Source organism: Lycium ferocissimum, chromosome 3 (assembly GCF_029784015.1).
Source record: "Lycium ferocissimum isolate CSIRO_LF1 chromosome 3, AGI_CSIRO_Lferr_CH_V1, whole genome shotgun sequence".
Taxonomy (NCBI): Eukaryota; Viridiplantae; Streptophyta; class Magnoliopsida; order Solanales; family Solanaceae; genus Lycium; species Lycium ferocissimum.
Window position 1 is genome coordinate 13,506,314 of NC_081344.1, and position 16,470 is coordinate 13,522,783.

The following is a 16,470-nucleotide window of genomic DNA, read 5'->3' on the forward strand; positions in this document are numbered from 1 at the left end:
GCCACGTGTCGATTTTGGTATTTCATTTACAATTTTCAATTCTCGTTTTAAAAAAAAAAAAAATTTTGAGTCGACGTTTAGGGTTCGCTCGACTGCGGTAGTCGGGTGCCGTCACGCCCGACGAAGGTTGGTGTGACAAACACGATTTTGGCCTTTCACGCACGAATTTTGTGCGTGAATGGGGGTGACAAAAAAAAAAAGAGAGAACATTAGTAAGTCACTAATTTTGTGCGTTAATGTTGGGAGCCTTTTTTTTTTTTTTTTCGTTACTTTCCAATCACATTTTTTCCATACTTTGGGCAAAAATTAGTCATGTTTTAAAATCCCAAAATATCAATATTTTATATAAAACTTAATATTTTTTTGCGTACAATAATGTCGACTCATTACATGAAGTCCACCTAAGCGTTTGGATCGTCGTTTTAGGGGTTCTAAAATGCCAAGTTTGAAACTTGTAATATTTATAGGTATTGATTTAAGTGTTTTATTATATTTGAATGTACAAATTTAAATATTTGATTTAATAATAATTCATCAATACGAGAGGTCTATACTAATTAAAAAATAATTCATTCCATTTAATTACAATACTAATTCAATTGTATTGCTTTGAATTAGTATTGTAATTAAATGGAATGAATTATTTTTTAATTAGTATAGACCTCTCGAATTGGATGAATTATTAATAAATCAAATATTTAAATTTGTACATTCAAATATAATAAAACACTTAAATCAAAACCCTATAAATATTACAAGTTTCAAAACTTGCTTCGGGCACTTTAGAACCCCCTAAAACGACGATCCAAACGTTTAGGTGGACTTCATGTAATGACATTATTGTACGCAAAAAATATTAAGTTTTATATAAAATATTGATATTTTGGGATTTTAAAACATGACTAATCTTTGCCCAAAGTATGGAAAAACGTGATTGGAAAAAGCAACGCAAAAGGAAAAAAAAAAAAAAAGGCCCCCATCATTAACGCACAAAATTAGTGCGTGACTACTAATGTTCTCTTTTTTTTTTTTTGGTCACCCCATTCACGCAGAAAATTCGTGCGTGAAAGGCCAAAATTACGTTTTTTCTAGCTTTGGTCCTTTCACGCACGAATTTCGTGCGCGAATACTACTTATGTTCTTTTTTTTTTTTTTTTGATTGGTTCAACTTTTTTTTTTTTTATTTAAGTTTCATGCGGTCTCCCCACCTGTGGTGACATTGACCTCCTTTTGGCCCTTTTCCCAAATTTTAAAAAATGAAACCATTTCACGTATTTCCTTTTTCTTTTTAATTTTATTTTATCTCACACTATATATATTCTCTGAAAAAGAATCTCAAGCTGCATCAAAATCAATCAATTGGCTTTTGTTAAAGAAATGGACATTGAGCCTAGTTCGACCTCAAACACTAGCTCATGAATAGATGATTGTTCAAGATTATATAAAGAGAACAAGTACGCTTAAACCCACTAATGGGACTCCATCACTCAACACCCCTAGCATGCTCTAGGACTGAATATCTGAAATGTGGACAATATAACATAGGGGTCCCCTAGTATCGGGTAAACAACGAATTGAGATGTGTCTAACTTTGGTACCATTCATATATAAAAAATTAAAAAAAAAAAAGACATCGGCATTCGGCTCTAATTCAAACTATATTCTCTCAAGGAGAATCCCAAGTTACTTCAAAATCAATTATGAGTCGTTTTTCAAGAAAATATGGTGACCCATCCCACTGCATGACAAGACAAGAAACTAGTGTTATAAATCTCTAATGCCTACCAAGAAATAACTACACGCACGCCACTTTTTTAATCGTAATTATCTTTAAAAAATGTCTTCCTCTCAAGAATCGCCATCCATAGCTCCAGATGGAATATTTCACGGGAAGGATGATAGGCTGGTGATGTTTTCTGGAAATCATAGTTTTGCTCTCCATGGCCAAATAATGTTGGCCGCACTTGTATTTCTCTTTACCGTTTTTCTACTGTCTATGATTGTATTTTTGTGTATGAAGCATTTACATCCTAATTGTATTCCAAAGTCTAAATAGAAGTCCAATGGAGGAAGTGGTTCCATCGACAAATCCTCCGATATTTCCTATGTCAAGTTAGCCGGTGCATCGCCATCTAGGCGAGGTTGATAGAGCACAAATAGATTCAGGATTTTAATTTTATGATTTTAGGATTCAATGTTATTCATTGACCGCATCATCTTGTTTGAATTTTGTGTTCATAATTCAATATTTTTTAGTAATTCCAATATGGTTTACACAAATAAATTCAGGTCTAGAATAAAAATTATGCGTTCAAATGAACCCATGTCTATTGTACTAGATCCGTCCAAGCATCGGACGTGGGACACCATAAACCTTATTTCCTCTTAATTATAGTTTTCTAGAATCAATTTTACTTTAGTTTTTTATCTAGATTTTTTTCAGCAATTTTTATCTAGATTTGGTGCTTAAGAAGGACGTCCTATCTTTGTATAAACAGATAAGAATGGTTCTTTCTTGTCATTTCTTTATTTATCTATACATTTTTTTTTTTGAGGTTGTGTTTCTTCTCTTTCCCTAGGATTTTGAATTGTGTCGCTTTACTTGAATTTCCCAAAATTAGTTTAATCAGTCCTGAAAAATTAAAAGAAGAGAAGGGAGGAGGTTATTTTGTTCTAGAAGAGGAGGGAATGCACATTCTTGAAATCATTTTCAAATATTACTTGCTTCACAGCCAAATCTGTATCCACCATGAATATTTCTTCCTTTTAGCTAATACTTCGTGATGTAGTATTACGTTTAGTATTGTTTTTAGGCAAATAATGACTGATTTCATTTCTTTGTAATGTAATAAATTTGAGGTTGTTCATATTCTTTCCAGGAAATTAACTGATTTACTCATACAGTTTGTAATTTTTACAGCCTAGTGGACAAGTACTTAATTTCTTTGGTGTTTGGCTCCTATCAATGTTCTGTACTGTGCATTTGGCGGTATTTATTTATCATAGAAGCACCATCGCGTCACCCATTAAATTAATTAAGGAGTACATTTCCGTCCCAATTTCCAAATAGAAAAAGTACATACGATTGTTCAATAGCTTGAAAACTAAAGTCACCTTTAATATTATTGAAAGATGAATTGAATTTTTGAAATATATAGTAACATTCTCTAGAAAAGTATTGTTTATCTCAAAAAGGTAATAAAATTGGATAAATGATCAATTATATCTATAAATACATAACATAATTTGAAATTCTAGGGTTATGACTATGAGCTAGATGACCGTCTGTGGGCAATACACTAATGGTGGCATTAGCCCATAGTTAGGCGTAATTAAATTAGTATAAATGCATGAAACAACCAAATGGCCCATTAGCTCAGTTGGTTAGAGCGTCGTGCTAATAACGCGAAGGTCGCAGGTTCGAGACCTGCATGGGCCAAATATTTTTATTTTGTTTTGGCTGAAGAGTGAGTACATAAAATGTTACACGCGATACCAAGGGGCCTATAAGAAGCATGAATGAAAACCCTAAGCAATTCGTATACAACACAAAAGGTGTGGATTTTCAAATCTGATGCATTTTTATTGTGTCAATGATATATTGATAACTACTCCCTCCCCTCCTAATTTATGTGATACTTTTCATTTTTTGATAGTCATTTTGAATAAATTTAGAAGCTAAATTGGATTAGTATATTTGAATACGAAATGAAAATATTATTAGTTGTAACTTTTCTTATATCAATTTGGTAAAAAAATATGTCGTAGAATGCTGGACAAAGTTCGTGCAGTTTAAATATGGGTAGCAAAAAGTGAAACATGAATTGGGATAGAAGGAGTACTAACTATGTTTTCACTATTTCTTTCTGCAAAGCTGCATTTATTTTCACTTGGCTTCTCGGCTGTTCATTACTTTCTTTTAGGAATTTATAACTTACCTAGGTACTTGCTTGAGGTACCTTAATATTAGTCAAATTAATCACTTTCTTTGAGAATACTTTAGGAAGACCCAGGGTGGTTTACTTTGATAAAAAATGCGTCTAGATGAAACACATATGGTTTGTAATGCTGATGGTTCGTCCATATGGCCCAAAGAATACGCTGTTTCTCCTTTCTTTATCAAGACATTTCCAAATGTTTGAATTAAGAAAAGATGTGGACAGATGATTTTGTTAAAATGGACTTGAATTCCTTCATTTTTTGTTCATGCTCTATCCCATATATATTTAGAGAAAGAATTAGTAGCATGACTGCAACCAATGGCCTTGTGAGAATGGCAATACCAATTCTAGACTCTCCCGCCGTTTCAATTTATGTGTCTTGCTTTCTTTTTAAATTTATTTTAAAAATTATCTTCTTTTTTTATTTGTTAAGTTTAATTTTAATATTCTCATTTTAATTTTAATGACACTTCCTTATAAGAATGATATATATGACATGTTTAACAAGACCAAATTTCGAAGAGTATTTTTGATATGTTATACACACATTTTACTTAAGATGACAAAATTTTAAAAATCGAATTTACATTTTTAAACTTCGTATCTCGTCAAAGTAGGACATATAATAATTAAGATGATTCGCAGGGAGTATTAATGTTTACTTAGCTAAGATTTGACATGTTAATTACCCTACAATATTTCCACAGGGTTACATTGGTAAAATTCAATATATAGCTTTGGCTCAAATCTTATATTTATATTATAAAATCCAGTAATATTTAATATGTGTAAATTATTTATTCAGAACCTATGAAATTATTTTTTCTAGAATTCAGAATCCTTAAACTCAATATTCCCACCGATGAAGAGTAGAACAATATTCTTCGCTCATTGGATCTTTTAAAAATATGCAAACATTCAATACCCTTTGTTCAAAGAAATGTTTTTTTTTTTTTTTTTTCTGGCATATGGTATTCGTGAAGAGTCCATACAATTAAGAGCCAAGGTATTATAAGAAAGATTCTTGCTGACAATGCCTGTAATCTTGGAATTACAACTTCAGATGTGAAGTCTACCATGTGGTTGAACATTCTGTCCTTTTCTATACAATACAAACATCCTGTTCTGAGCCTAGAAATGCTCTTCCAATTTATTATCAAGGCTCGAGCAACAAAATATTTCTTTTAAATAGTATAATTGTTTTTTCTTGAAGTAGGTTTCAGCTTCGAAAGATGAATTTTGTAGCTTAGTATATTTAGAATAATCAATGGAAGGGAAGTTTCATGATAACTTTACACACATCTTATGCTAAGATTCAGACACTATATTCCAGCACAAATACCCATAACTTTCTTCCTATCAAGATCTGGTCATCCTCATGATCCCTTATTCATTTTGTCACTTTCTTCGTAAAGATAATCTTTGTTATCTGGAGAAGCACACTAAATGATCAAAATCCACTTCTTTATGTTCTCTCAAAACTCCAAACCTATATGGCAAAGTTGGAGCTAAATTTCCACACGTCATGAAGTAGGCTGTTCCAGCAAAACACTGGAACAATTACTATTAATATATAATCGCTCTGTTTCAATTTATGTGTGTTCCTTTTTTTTAGTCTGTTTGAAAAAGAATGTCACATTCTATATTTAATAACTTTTTAACTCCAACATTGCAATGATATATTTAGGACCATAAGATTTAAGGGCATTTTGATACATTACACACGTCTTTAATATAGTACCACAAGGTTCAAAATTCTTTCCGATTTCTTTTAAACTTTGTGCACGGTTAAACTGAGACACATAAAATGAAACATTAGAGTAGTAATATTACCTTTGTAAATGGTACAAAGAGATTCTCAACAAAACGCATTAATCTCATAAACAAGTACCTCAAGATCTCACTTAGAATCATCATGTCACATTCATAGAGTCAGATCAAGAGTACTTGCCCCTCTTCTTGCATTTTCAATTGTAGCATAATTACCATCTTCTTTCAATCTTGAAGGAGATATTTGTGAAGACAATGACAATGTTAAAGTACTCCCATCATCATCATCATCATGGCTGTCATTTTTTTGCTTTACTCCTAGAGATAAATTCAGGTCAATTAGGTCACAATCCGTAGCCTTCCTTTTCAAAGGATTCAATATTCTTGCTTGAGATTTTGCAGCTATCTGGAATAATGGAGTGAGCTTATCAAGGTGGTTGCTGCGAGAGATCCTCTCATTGAGAGTAGTGTAAAATCCTGTTCTGGCCTTGTCAATTGTGCTTTGTCCCATTGTGAAGCTATGCATCAAGTTATCTTGGCAATTCCTCAAAGAAGCATCTCCATATCTGGGAAAAAGAGTAAATTAAAAATCTCTCGTATTAGTATACTTTAATTTGGACCGCAACGGACTTAAATGGGGTAACATGAAGAGTGAGATTCATATAACCAATTCCAACTCTTGTAATTAAGGTGTATTTATGGATTTGTACATAAATGTCGTTTTTCTCTGTGTGCTTTCGCACAAGAAGGATCCATATAAACCAATTATATATCCAGTCATTTCCGTGTCTTTATAGGCTATCTTTCAAGTGTGCACCTAAATCAATTTGCATACCTAAAAGGGGAATTGAACCTTTGATTGAAGCTTGAGAGCACAGGGAGTTGATTGAAGTTGTAGATGTATGGATCTCCACCTTCCATAAAAAGCCTGTGATGGTTTGTAATCCCTGCTAGATAAAGGACTTAAGATTAGTAAGATTTACTATAAAAACCCTAAATTTGTAATTTTAAAAAAAAAAATGAGAAAAAGATAATAGCATACCTTGAGCTGGATCATCAATCTTCTTGCTTCTATACATCTATGTAAAAAGACAAATTAGATCACATAACAAAACAAGTAATAAGAAAAGGTGTAGCAGTTTATATGGAGCTAATTATATTGAATTCATGAGAATAAGGTTATAGTTGTTTCATGAATTTGTATGAATCAAGAAAATTTTTAGACTCTTGTTTTTTTTTTTTTTTTCTAGCTAGGCACTTAATTTACCTGCAAATGGCTCTTGACATGAGCAATGTTGAGTCCTTTTATGTCCATCAATTGAAGAACTAATTTTGGTGTTGCTCCTGAACCAAATGGAAAGAGAAGAAGAAACATAAACATTTAATTAACAAAAGGTGGATTTCCCTAATTCTGATATTTAGATCAGTTGCAAACTCAAAAACTCATCCTTATTTCCTCTTAACAGGCCTATTTAACCTTAACAGGCCTATTTAACGTGAATCAAGATTAGTTGGGTCAGTGAATTTCTGATACCTGATAGCTAATAATTATAGAGCAAAAAGCTCAAACAACGATCAAGGAAATTCTAGAAACTTACTATCGTGTCCACCAAGTCTTTCCACAGCATGAACAAAACGACGATGGAGATCAGGTGTCCATCGGAGTCTAACCATCTTAGATCGAACATAAGGTCTCACGAAGAACTTCTTTTCACTCTCTTCAACAGTACTGGTGCTTGAGCTTCCTGATCCATCTTTGTTAGGTAATTTCATCGAAGTGTTCTCGTCCTCGTCTTCATTTTTGTCTGAATAAGGGCCTGTCTTTGAAAATTCAGTGCCACCACTATTCTCCATCATACTTGGTAATAGGTCTAGCTACTCTTAATTACTAGTTTGTCCTAATAAGAAGGAAAGGAAGAAATAAATTTTTGAGCATACTTCTACTTATTCTTCTTTCTATTTGAGAACTATACTATACTATACAAGAGAAATATTCCAAGTAGAACATATGGAAAAATCAAACCCTAGACTTTACCTAGAAGATGGAAGACTTCTCTCTCTCCAATTATTTTTCTAATCAACTCTTCATGCATATGAATATATAGTAAATGGAACCTTTCATGCATGCTTTCATATGGATGATGTAGTAAGGGCACCACAAATCTTGATAAAAAATAGAAAACGGAAGAAAAAGATATTCCGTCGGTCCCAATTCATGTGATTGAACTTGATTGTACATGGAATTTAAGAATGAATGAAAGATTTTTGAAACTTGTGATTTAAATAAGCCCTAGATATTTATGTGAATAAAAATATTACTTCATTAAGCGTAAATTGAAAATTTTAAAATTAAATTGTTACCACTAAATATAGAGAGATATCGTTCTTTTTGAGACTGACAAAAAAAAAAAAAAGGGTCACATTTGAGACCAGCTCTTCTTGTACAGCTTCTGTAGAAAAGCATATTGGGGATTTGTTTGATATGGTCCAAAATGTCTCCCTTAAATCAATTTTTTATTGTGTGGTTCATTTTTTTCTATGATTATCTTGACTCTTACTCCACAACACTTTCTTAAGCCGACATGTAAGTATTATTGTACATGTTCAAATAATAATGATAATAATTATCACCGAAACACTATCTCCTCTGTGAAGGTGGCCGGATTGGTTGAGCAGGTTATCTCCTAAATAAGGGGTCTTAGCCTCTTAGGTTTGAAATTCTACATGTTTTCTCAATCGAACTCGTTGCACGGGATTTGCCTAGTGCCAATTTACCTTTTCTGTGCGGTTTATGGACTATTATACTGAAATGGGATTTACCTTGTGCTCACCGAAGAGTTGTGGCATGCGGTTCCTTTGTTAAAAAAAAACACTACTTCCGCACTGCATTCCCAACATTGTACTATTAGTATAAGTTATCTAGCAACTCAGAAAACACTGGAAAAGGTTTAGAAAAATAGTTTTCCACGTAAAATCAGGTACTTAATTCATATGAAAATATTTTCTGATATCATTCCATAACATTTGAAATTAGCCCATTTATAAAATATTTTCTAACGTTATATGTGTTTCATATAAATTCTGAACAAGTAAACTTAGGCAATCTAATTTTATGGACTGCTTCAACATCATTGAACACATAACTGTCCACCATTTTGTGAAGAAGTATAAAGTCCAAGTAAAACTTAAACTACTGTTGTTTATTGATTGAGTCCAATTAAGTTCAACGTAAATCTTTTGTTACTCTTGTCGTAGTTATAGACACAAGTGTTGGGACCACCACGATGAAGATTAGACCTTGTCAATTTTTATAAACATCATTATCAAAAGATTCCAACATAAAATAGCAGCTTATATTTCTTTTCCCAAAATCTCCCTCTTTCACATTAATGTTAGTTAGGAAATTTTCTCTCGTGTAATTATCCCATTTGCCCCATATTCCTATTTAGTTTTAATTCTTGAGCAATTTATATTCTTGTACTTAGAAAAAGTAATTTTCCATCAAATGTGATCAAGCCTTCATCTAACTTAGCATGAAAAATATATAATTACATATAACTACCAATATTTCTGACTTTTCCAAGTAAAAAGAAATGGTTATTCAATTCGTTCAAACTGGAGAAGCCAATTCTCCATTTTCAGTGTAAAACGGGCAAAAACAATAACAGATAAGTTAGCCTGGAGAGTCAACTATATATTTTTCTGCAATGGTGAGAAATATAATAATTTTTAAAAGTTCAAATATTAGTCAAACAGTAGCATGAGAAAGAGCCGAATAAATGAGACGATATTAATACGTAATCCCTAAATCAATTGGTTTCAACTTTCAACACTTTGGAAGGATGAGGGATCATTTGAATGACAACTTTAAGAACAAGATAAAAGGAAGTAAATTGTTACTCTTTTGTCCTTTTTCTTTCTTTCTTTTTGATTAGTAGGAATTAATCAGGAAGGAGTTTACTTTCTAGTTTCTACACATTGAAAGTTTAAATAAGATGAAAAACAATCCGAGCGTTCCCTCCGTCCCAAAAAGGTTGTCTTACTTTCCTTATTAATTTGTCCTAAAAAGATTGGCACATTTCTACATTTAGAAATAATTTAATTTTGTGAGATGATTTACAGCCACACAAATATTTAAGGCTTGTTTTGGACTATACATTTCAAAAGTCTTTCTTTATTTCTTAAACTCTGTGTAAAGTCAAACTAAAACAATCTTTTTGAAACAGATGAGTACATTAAAACGCTCTGATTGTTTTTCATATTATTTAAACTTTCAATGTGTAGAAACTAGAAAGTAAACTCCTTCCTGATTAATTCCTACTAATCAAAAAGAACGAAAGAAAAAGGACAAAAGAGTAACAATTTACTTCCTTTTATCTTGTTCTTAAAGTTGTCATTCAAATGATCCCTCATCCTTCCAAAGTGTTGAAAGTTGAAACCAATTGATTTAGGGATTACGTATTAATATCGTCTCATTTATTCGGCTCTTTCTCATGCTACTGTTTGACTAATATTTGAACTTTTAAAAATTATTATATTTCTCACCATTGCAGAAAAATATATAGTTGACTCCCCATACTAAGGGAAAGTTACAATTTTGGCCTGTCAGTTAAAAATATTTACGAGCTCCTAAATGTAACCCTTCGCAGCCAGCGCAAATGTGCATATGTATAACAAATATATATATCGAGTGTTCAATAAGTGTATAATCAGTGTATACTGTATATATAACTAATTTTACGTAGGTGATATATTGTTTATACTCTAGCTAAATTTTGTTAAAAGAAATAAATATTAGGGGTTATTTTTCTAAATAAGCCACTTTGGGCTGCAGTACTGTAATGTAAGAAATCCCAAAAAATTGTAACACAACTAGTTGGTCTGTTAAAACTATCATACTCCTATTAAGCCTACTATAGTAGGCTTAATTGGGGCAGTGGCGGAGTCAGGATCTCCAATAAGGGGATTTAAATTGTGAAGAAGTAAACACACGAAGAAGCTAAGGGGATGCAACATCTACTATATATACATAACAAATAATTTTAACCTTATATATATAATATAATTTTTCGCCGAAGAGGTTCAGGTGAACCCCCTTGTCCCTACCTGGCTCCGGCTCTAACAGGAGTATAATAGTTTAAAGGTCTATATATTACTATTGGAGTATACAACTCAAATGCAGGAAGTATAGAGTAACTTCAACATCAATAATGAGTCAACTAAGAGCTAACAGTTGATTATAGTACTGCTGAATGCTGCTGATACATATATGGGCAATGCCTTGGTGTATCTGACTATAAATCTATAAAGAAAGGGAAAATAATTTCTTGTTTGCATGTTTGCAGCTTCCATTGCGACGGGAATCACGGGTTGTGTTCCTAACCTACCTTTGCTTAGCTGCTTCCACTACACATAAATAGCTATGATTAGAGTAAAAAGATTTACATTATTTACATTTTACATCACCTAAAATATGGCTAGAACTACAAGTAACTGGTATTTAATATTGATAGTCCCTTAAACTTACCAATATAAATCCATTTAGACTTTTGAACTATATCATATTTCAATTAAGCACTTGAACATATGATAAAATGTCCTAACTCTAGTAGACACTTTTGTCTCAAATTTTGAAAAAACTTTTGCATGTTTCTCAAGCGCCAATTACTTAGTTATATAAAATATGTCAGCTACTTTAATTACATACATCGGCATCAATTGGAACACGTCTGAAGTTTTAAGGCTTAGTGAGCCTAATGCGTATAATTGAAGTGACATATTTTAAGTGGTTAATTTAGCTACATCATAGATGCTAGAAAATCCGTGAAAAAACTTTTTAACATTTTTAGGTGAATGTGTCTAATACGAACATTTTATCATGTATTCATGTGCTTAATTTGAAACAGGTCATAGTATATAAATGAAATTCACTGACAAATTTAAAGAGTATTAATATACACTGTAGCGTACGTAGAATTTCCGATAAGCGATGTCGACATTTAAAGGAGTGGGCAAATGAACAAATCACGGTAACAACATCATATTAAAAAAATAAAAAACACAATTGAAATAATATGAATAAAGCATACTCAAGTGGTACTCCCTCCGTTTGCTTTTACTTGTCTGATATTTTAAAAATGTTTTTTCCATTTATTTGTTCATTTGCTAAAATTAAGAGAGATTTTTTTTTTTCAATTTTAAACCCTTGTCATATAATTATCTCTCGTAATTTATTAGAATACTAGTAAAAAGTTAGATTTGCAAATCCAAATTAATATGTACAACTTAGTAAAATAAGTACTTAGAAACTTATCATTGTGGAAGACCCCAAAGAACTGAAAATATTTAAACAAAAGGATAAAATATATGCAATCTACAAGGTTTTGAACGCATGACCACTGTTCACTTAACCGCGCACCAGACCAGGCGAACTAGATGTTCTTTTTGTTTAGCTATGTCAGCTTATATTATTTGTACGGATTTTCTAATTTTTTCATACTAATTAAATATGCATATTTAGTAAATTTTTCCGGCCGACACCCCTAGAGCCTACGTGCGTCTGCCCCTGAATATATACGATCTAAATTATATGATAATGTAGATATTCTTTACACTGCCAGTTGCAGTTAAATCCATTATTAAATCATTAAGTTCTTGAAAATATAGTCTAAGTATTCGAGATTTAGGTGGGTTGAAATATATGAAATATATATCAACAATTTTTTTTTTTTTTAATATGAACAAAATCAATGTCGTATATGGTTTGAATAGGTGGTAGATGAGTCGTCGGTAATTGACCTATACAATCATGATGCATTAAGCTAAGTTTATCTAAATTTACTAAGCTAATAGGATATATCCAAGTAGAAGAAGAAGTAATCAGTCAATTCTCAACAAAAAAAATTATATATGTGACCAATTCAAAAAGAACTTGTCAAGATTGCAAGAGGTCAACATTTTAATGTTAATCTGCAGAGAAATTCGTCCAACTTTAGGAAGAAGTCATTTTTCTTCGAATTATTTCTAATTATTAATTTCATGACACTATTTTATGACATTATTATCAATCTTTAATACTTAAAATTTAGTCAGAATATTATCCGATCTGATAAAATTATTTTTCACTTTCCAACCAAATATCTAGAAAGGAGTAATCTTCAAATAAACAAGTCATATTTCAAAAAACGTTTTGCTTGTCATACCAAAGATATGTATGTGTATGTCTAGCAAATTAAAAATCCACTACAAGAAAAAATATATTTGGCAACAAAATTTTTTTTGTTGCCATAGATTGATTATTGTTGCAAAAAACACTTTTGGCAACAAAAGCGAAAAAAAAATTGTTGCGTAGACTTTTCCTTAATGCTTATTGCAACAACGTGCAACACCTTTTTTTTTGTTGCCAAAAGTACTTTTTGCAACAATAATCAATACTATGGCAACAAAATTAAATTCTTTGGCAATAAAAAAGTTCATTTGCCAACAATAAAACTAAGTTGTTGCCAAATATTAAATTTTTTGTTGTCATTTCTATACTTTCTTGTAGTGATCAAGATGATGACCAAATTAATAAACGAGAGGTGCAATCGGGATTTGAAGTTCATGAGTTCAGAACTTGTTACTGAACCTATAGCTCATCTTAATTACTAGGTTCCCAATTAAGCATTTATACATATTTATTAAAAACTTCAATATAAATATAAGTTAAGCAAAAGCTATTGAATTAAATCAACCCGTAAATAATAATTTATCTCTGCCCAGCCAAACAGTAGTTCCAAAGCTAGGACTGGAAGTAAATATTTTAGTGGCAATTATGAAAATGTGTTGGAAAAAAACATGGTCTGAAAAGATTCGGAGAAACACACCATCCAGAGAAGTCAACTCCGACACAAGTTTTGTTTTCTCTTCCATTTAGACTCTGTAACACGAAGCAAATTAAGGAGTAGTATTATATAATAAGGTCCCATAGGGATATGTGTGCCTATTAATGCGGATCTAGCATTCTTTGAGAATGAGCATATCTGTCGTCTTTCCTCATTTTTAAACAAATTTTATCGTCCCAATCAATTTTGAAATATTATGATCATCATCATGGCTATATATCTTGATGTATGTGATGTTGTTATCTGTTTGCATGGACATATTATACATCCATATGCACATATATATTGAAGGAATTAAAATACACTTTCAAGTGTTTATCAAAATAATGATTTAATCTTAATAGTTACAAATTAAAGTTGGAAAACACGTTACTTTACTATGATTAAGTATAATTTAAGATGCCAATTTTCTTCATCAAGAATATACCTTCCAAATAAAGCCTAATTACTCTCGATAACATTGAATCACGTTCAACACATTTAAAAGAAGAAACAACAATTCATTCTTAATAACAATTGATAATGATTTCCTAATATGTAGACTTTCCACAATTAAAGGTTATGTGACAAGTCTGATATCTAGCTACATCGATGGCGTAAAGTTTGAAATGTGGAGTTCTTGAGTCAAAACTTCAGGACCCAGGCCTAAAGTTAGAAATGTGGTTACTACAGATAGAGAATAGTGTCAAGGGAGGAAGTTGGTTTGGTCTCCAGAAAACAGAACATCTATGTTCCTTAAGACTAATATCAGGACTATTTTAGACCACAAGCTAGGAATATTTCATTTGTTAATTAAAGCATAAGAAACTTCAACCTCTAAAGCTTATATTGATACTGCTAAATCTGCAAGTATTATCATTGTTAGCAATTCTCAGCTTCTGTGTTTGCATTTTTCATCGGAATTAGGATAAAACTAGTCAAAATATATTCAGTATTCATATTTGATTCGAAGTTTATTTATTTTCTTTGTTTTCAATGTTTATACAATGTGCAGTATTTCAAGAATCGAGCATATCAGAGTTGATATCAGCCAACAACTCTACCGATATAACAAAGAAATTGCACGGTTTGCCTTTCAAATGGACGGGTTTTTAATTTTATTTTTTTTCCCTTCAAATTCGCTGGTCTTTAATTTTTTCCCTTCAAAATCGAACTTCTACCTAGTGGCACATAAGTTCTTTAGGGCGCGGTATATAACTTGTGAGATATTATATATGATGAGAAAATATAAACTTATGGCCCTTGAAAAATTGCTTACCTTGAGGGGCGAATATTAAAGACCAGCAAAAAGTAGGAACTAAAGTGCAAATGACCTATATATAACTTAAGCGAATATTAAGATTAAGGAACAAATGTTGGCTATATTTAAATTGATTAAATTTTAAATACTTTACAAATGCTAGCTATGTTTTAAACAACATTCCTAAAAAGTGGCTAGCTGCTGTCATTACACTGTACAATCTACAGATAGCCCAATCAATTCGGGTCGGAAAATAGTATTGTCGGGAAGAATAATGACATCAGCTAGCCACTTTTAGGAATGTTGTTTAAAACATAGCTAGCATTTGCAAAGAATTTAAACTTTAGCCACTAAAATAATGCGCGCTTCTTCCTCTTTGGTCTTTCAACGGCTCTACACCTTTAACAGCTTTTAACAGACATTAATTCCATTTCTTTTAACAAACAAATCAGAGAAAAAGAAAAAAATATATATACACGATAAGTGTAATTTGTATATCTGTTGGGATCGGTAACTTGAGTAATGAGAAATTTAGCCAAACAATATTATAATGACAATAACAAAGACAATAGTTAGTTGATAACAACAGCAAGTAAAGAAAATAAATGAGGCACAAATTTAACGTGGTTCGGTCAGTGTGACCTACGTCCACAAGCGGAGAGGAGCAATTTCACTATATCAACAAGAGTACAATAGAGAGTACAAAATTAGAGAAAATACTCTAATTACCCCAAAAGTATCCCAAGAGAATAACCTCACAAGATCACTCCAAAGAAGGGTTCACACAAGTATTTCCCAACACATAACTCTCTTACAATAATACTCTAAATAAAAAAAGGAGGAAGAAGAAGACAAAGCTAAGAGATGAGAGGTTTTCTTGAATTGTTTTTGGTGTGTCTTCAAATGGAGACAAATGCCTTCCTTTTATAGGGGCCAAACTTGGCCTCCAAGTTGTGCAAAAAGAAAATGAGAAATAATCAAAAATTTCTCATCCACATAAGCAAACTTTGGCTCCAAGCATAATATTTTATATCAAAATAAGGCCACATTACAAATCTCCACCTTGGCCTAATTTTGAGTGATACAGTAATTTTGCTCCACCCTCTCCACAAAAGCCCATATGGGCTAAATCATTCTTCATGAATGCCAATCAAGTTCAAGCAGAGCTTGAACTTGCCAACTGGAAGAGGTTTTGTGAACATGTCGGCAGGATTGTCTCTGGTGTTGATTTTCTTAATAGAGACCTGTCACACCCTAATTTCCGTTAGGGTGTGATGGGCACCCGACCCTTATTTAGAGCCGAGCGAACCCGCTGACTCACATAGTACTCATGATCACGCTTACTATCAAGTCATGACACAATTACATAATGAAAATTTTTTGGAAGATAGTATACATTTTTTTTTCCTTTCCCGAATCAATGAAAACTTGTAACACATAAAGACATATAGCACTTATAATACAATGCATGATAATTCATCGGCTTACATAGCCACTTACATAACCGACATCCTATACCCACAACACTGTCTGCAAAGTCTCTAACACAGAACATGATACTATAACCTAATACTTTGACTTGGCAGCACTCCGGAGCAACTGGAGCTCGCCAATCCCGCTGGAACATCTTCTGCTA

At 32.1% G+C, this 16,470-nt stretch overlaps 1 protein-coding gene and 1 non-coding gene across 2 annotated transcripts; one reads left to right on the forward strand and one right to left on the reverse strand.

The window, feature by feature from the left end:
• Positions 1-3,365: 3,365 nt before the first annotated feature.
• TRNAI-AAU (transfer RNA isoleucine (anticodon AAU)) lies at positions 3,366-3,439 on the forward strand. The gene has a single exon. It is a non-coding gene; the product is annotated as a tRNA-Ile (tRNA).
• A 2,174-nt stretch (positions 3,440-5,613) lies between these two features.
• LOC132050962 (myb family transcription factor MPH1) lies at positions 5,614-7,784 on the reverse strand. Its single transcript, XM_059442284.1, has 5 exons — positions 7,310-7,784; positions 6,979-7,055; positions 6,754-6,790; positions 6,547-6,658; positions 5,614-6,277 (listed from the first exon to the last, which is right to left on the reverse strand). Exons 1-5 carry the CDS (start codon positions 7,566-7,568, stop codon positions 5,866-5,868), a joined length of 897 nt encoding a protein of 298 aa, XP_059298267.1. The 5' UTR covers positions 7,569-7,784; the 3' UTR covers positions 5,614-5,865.
• Between the last annotated feature and the right edge of the window lie 8,686 nt (positions 7,785-16,470).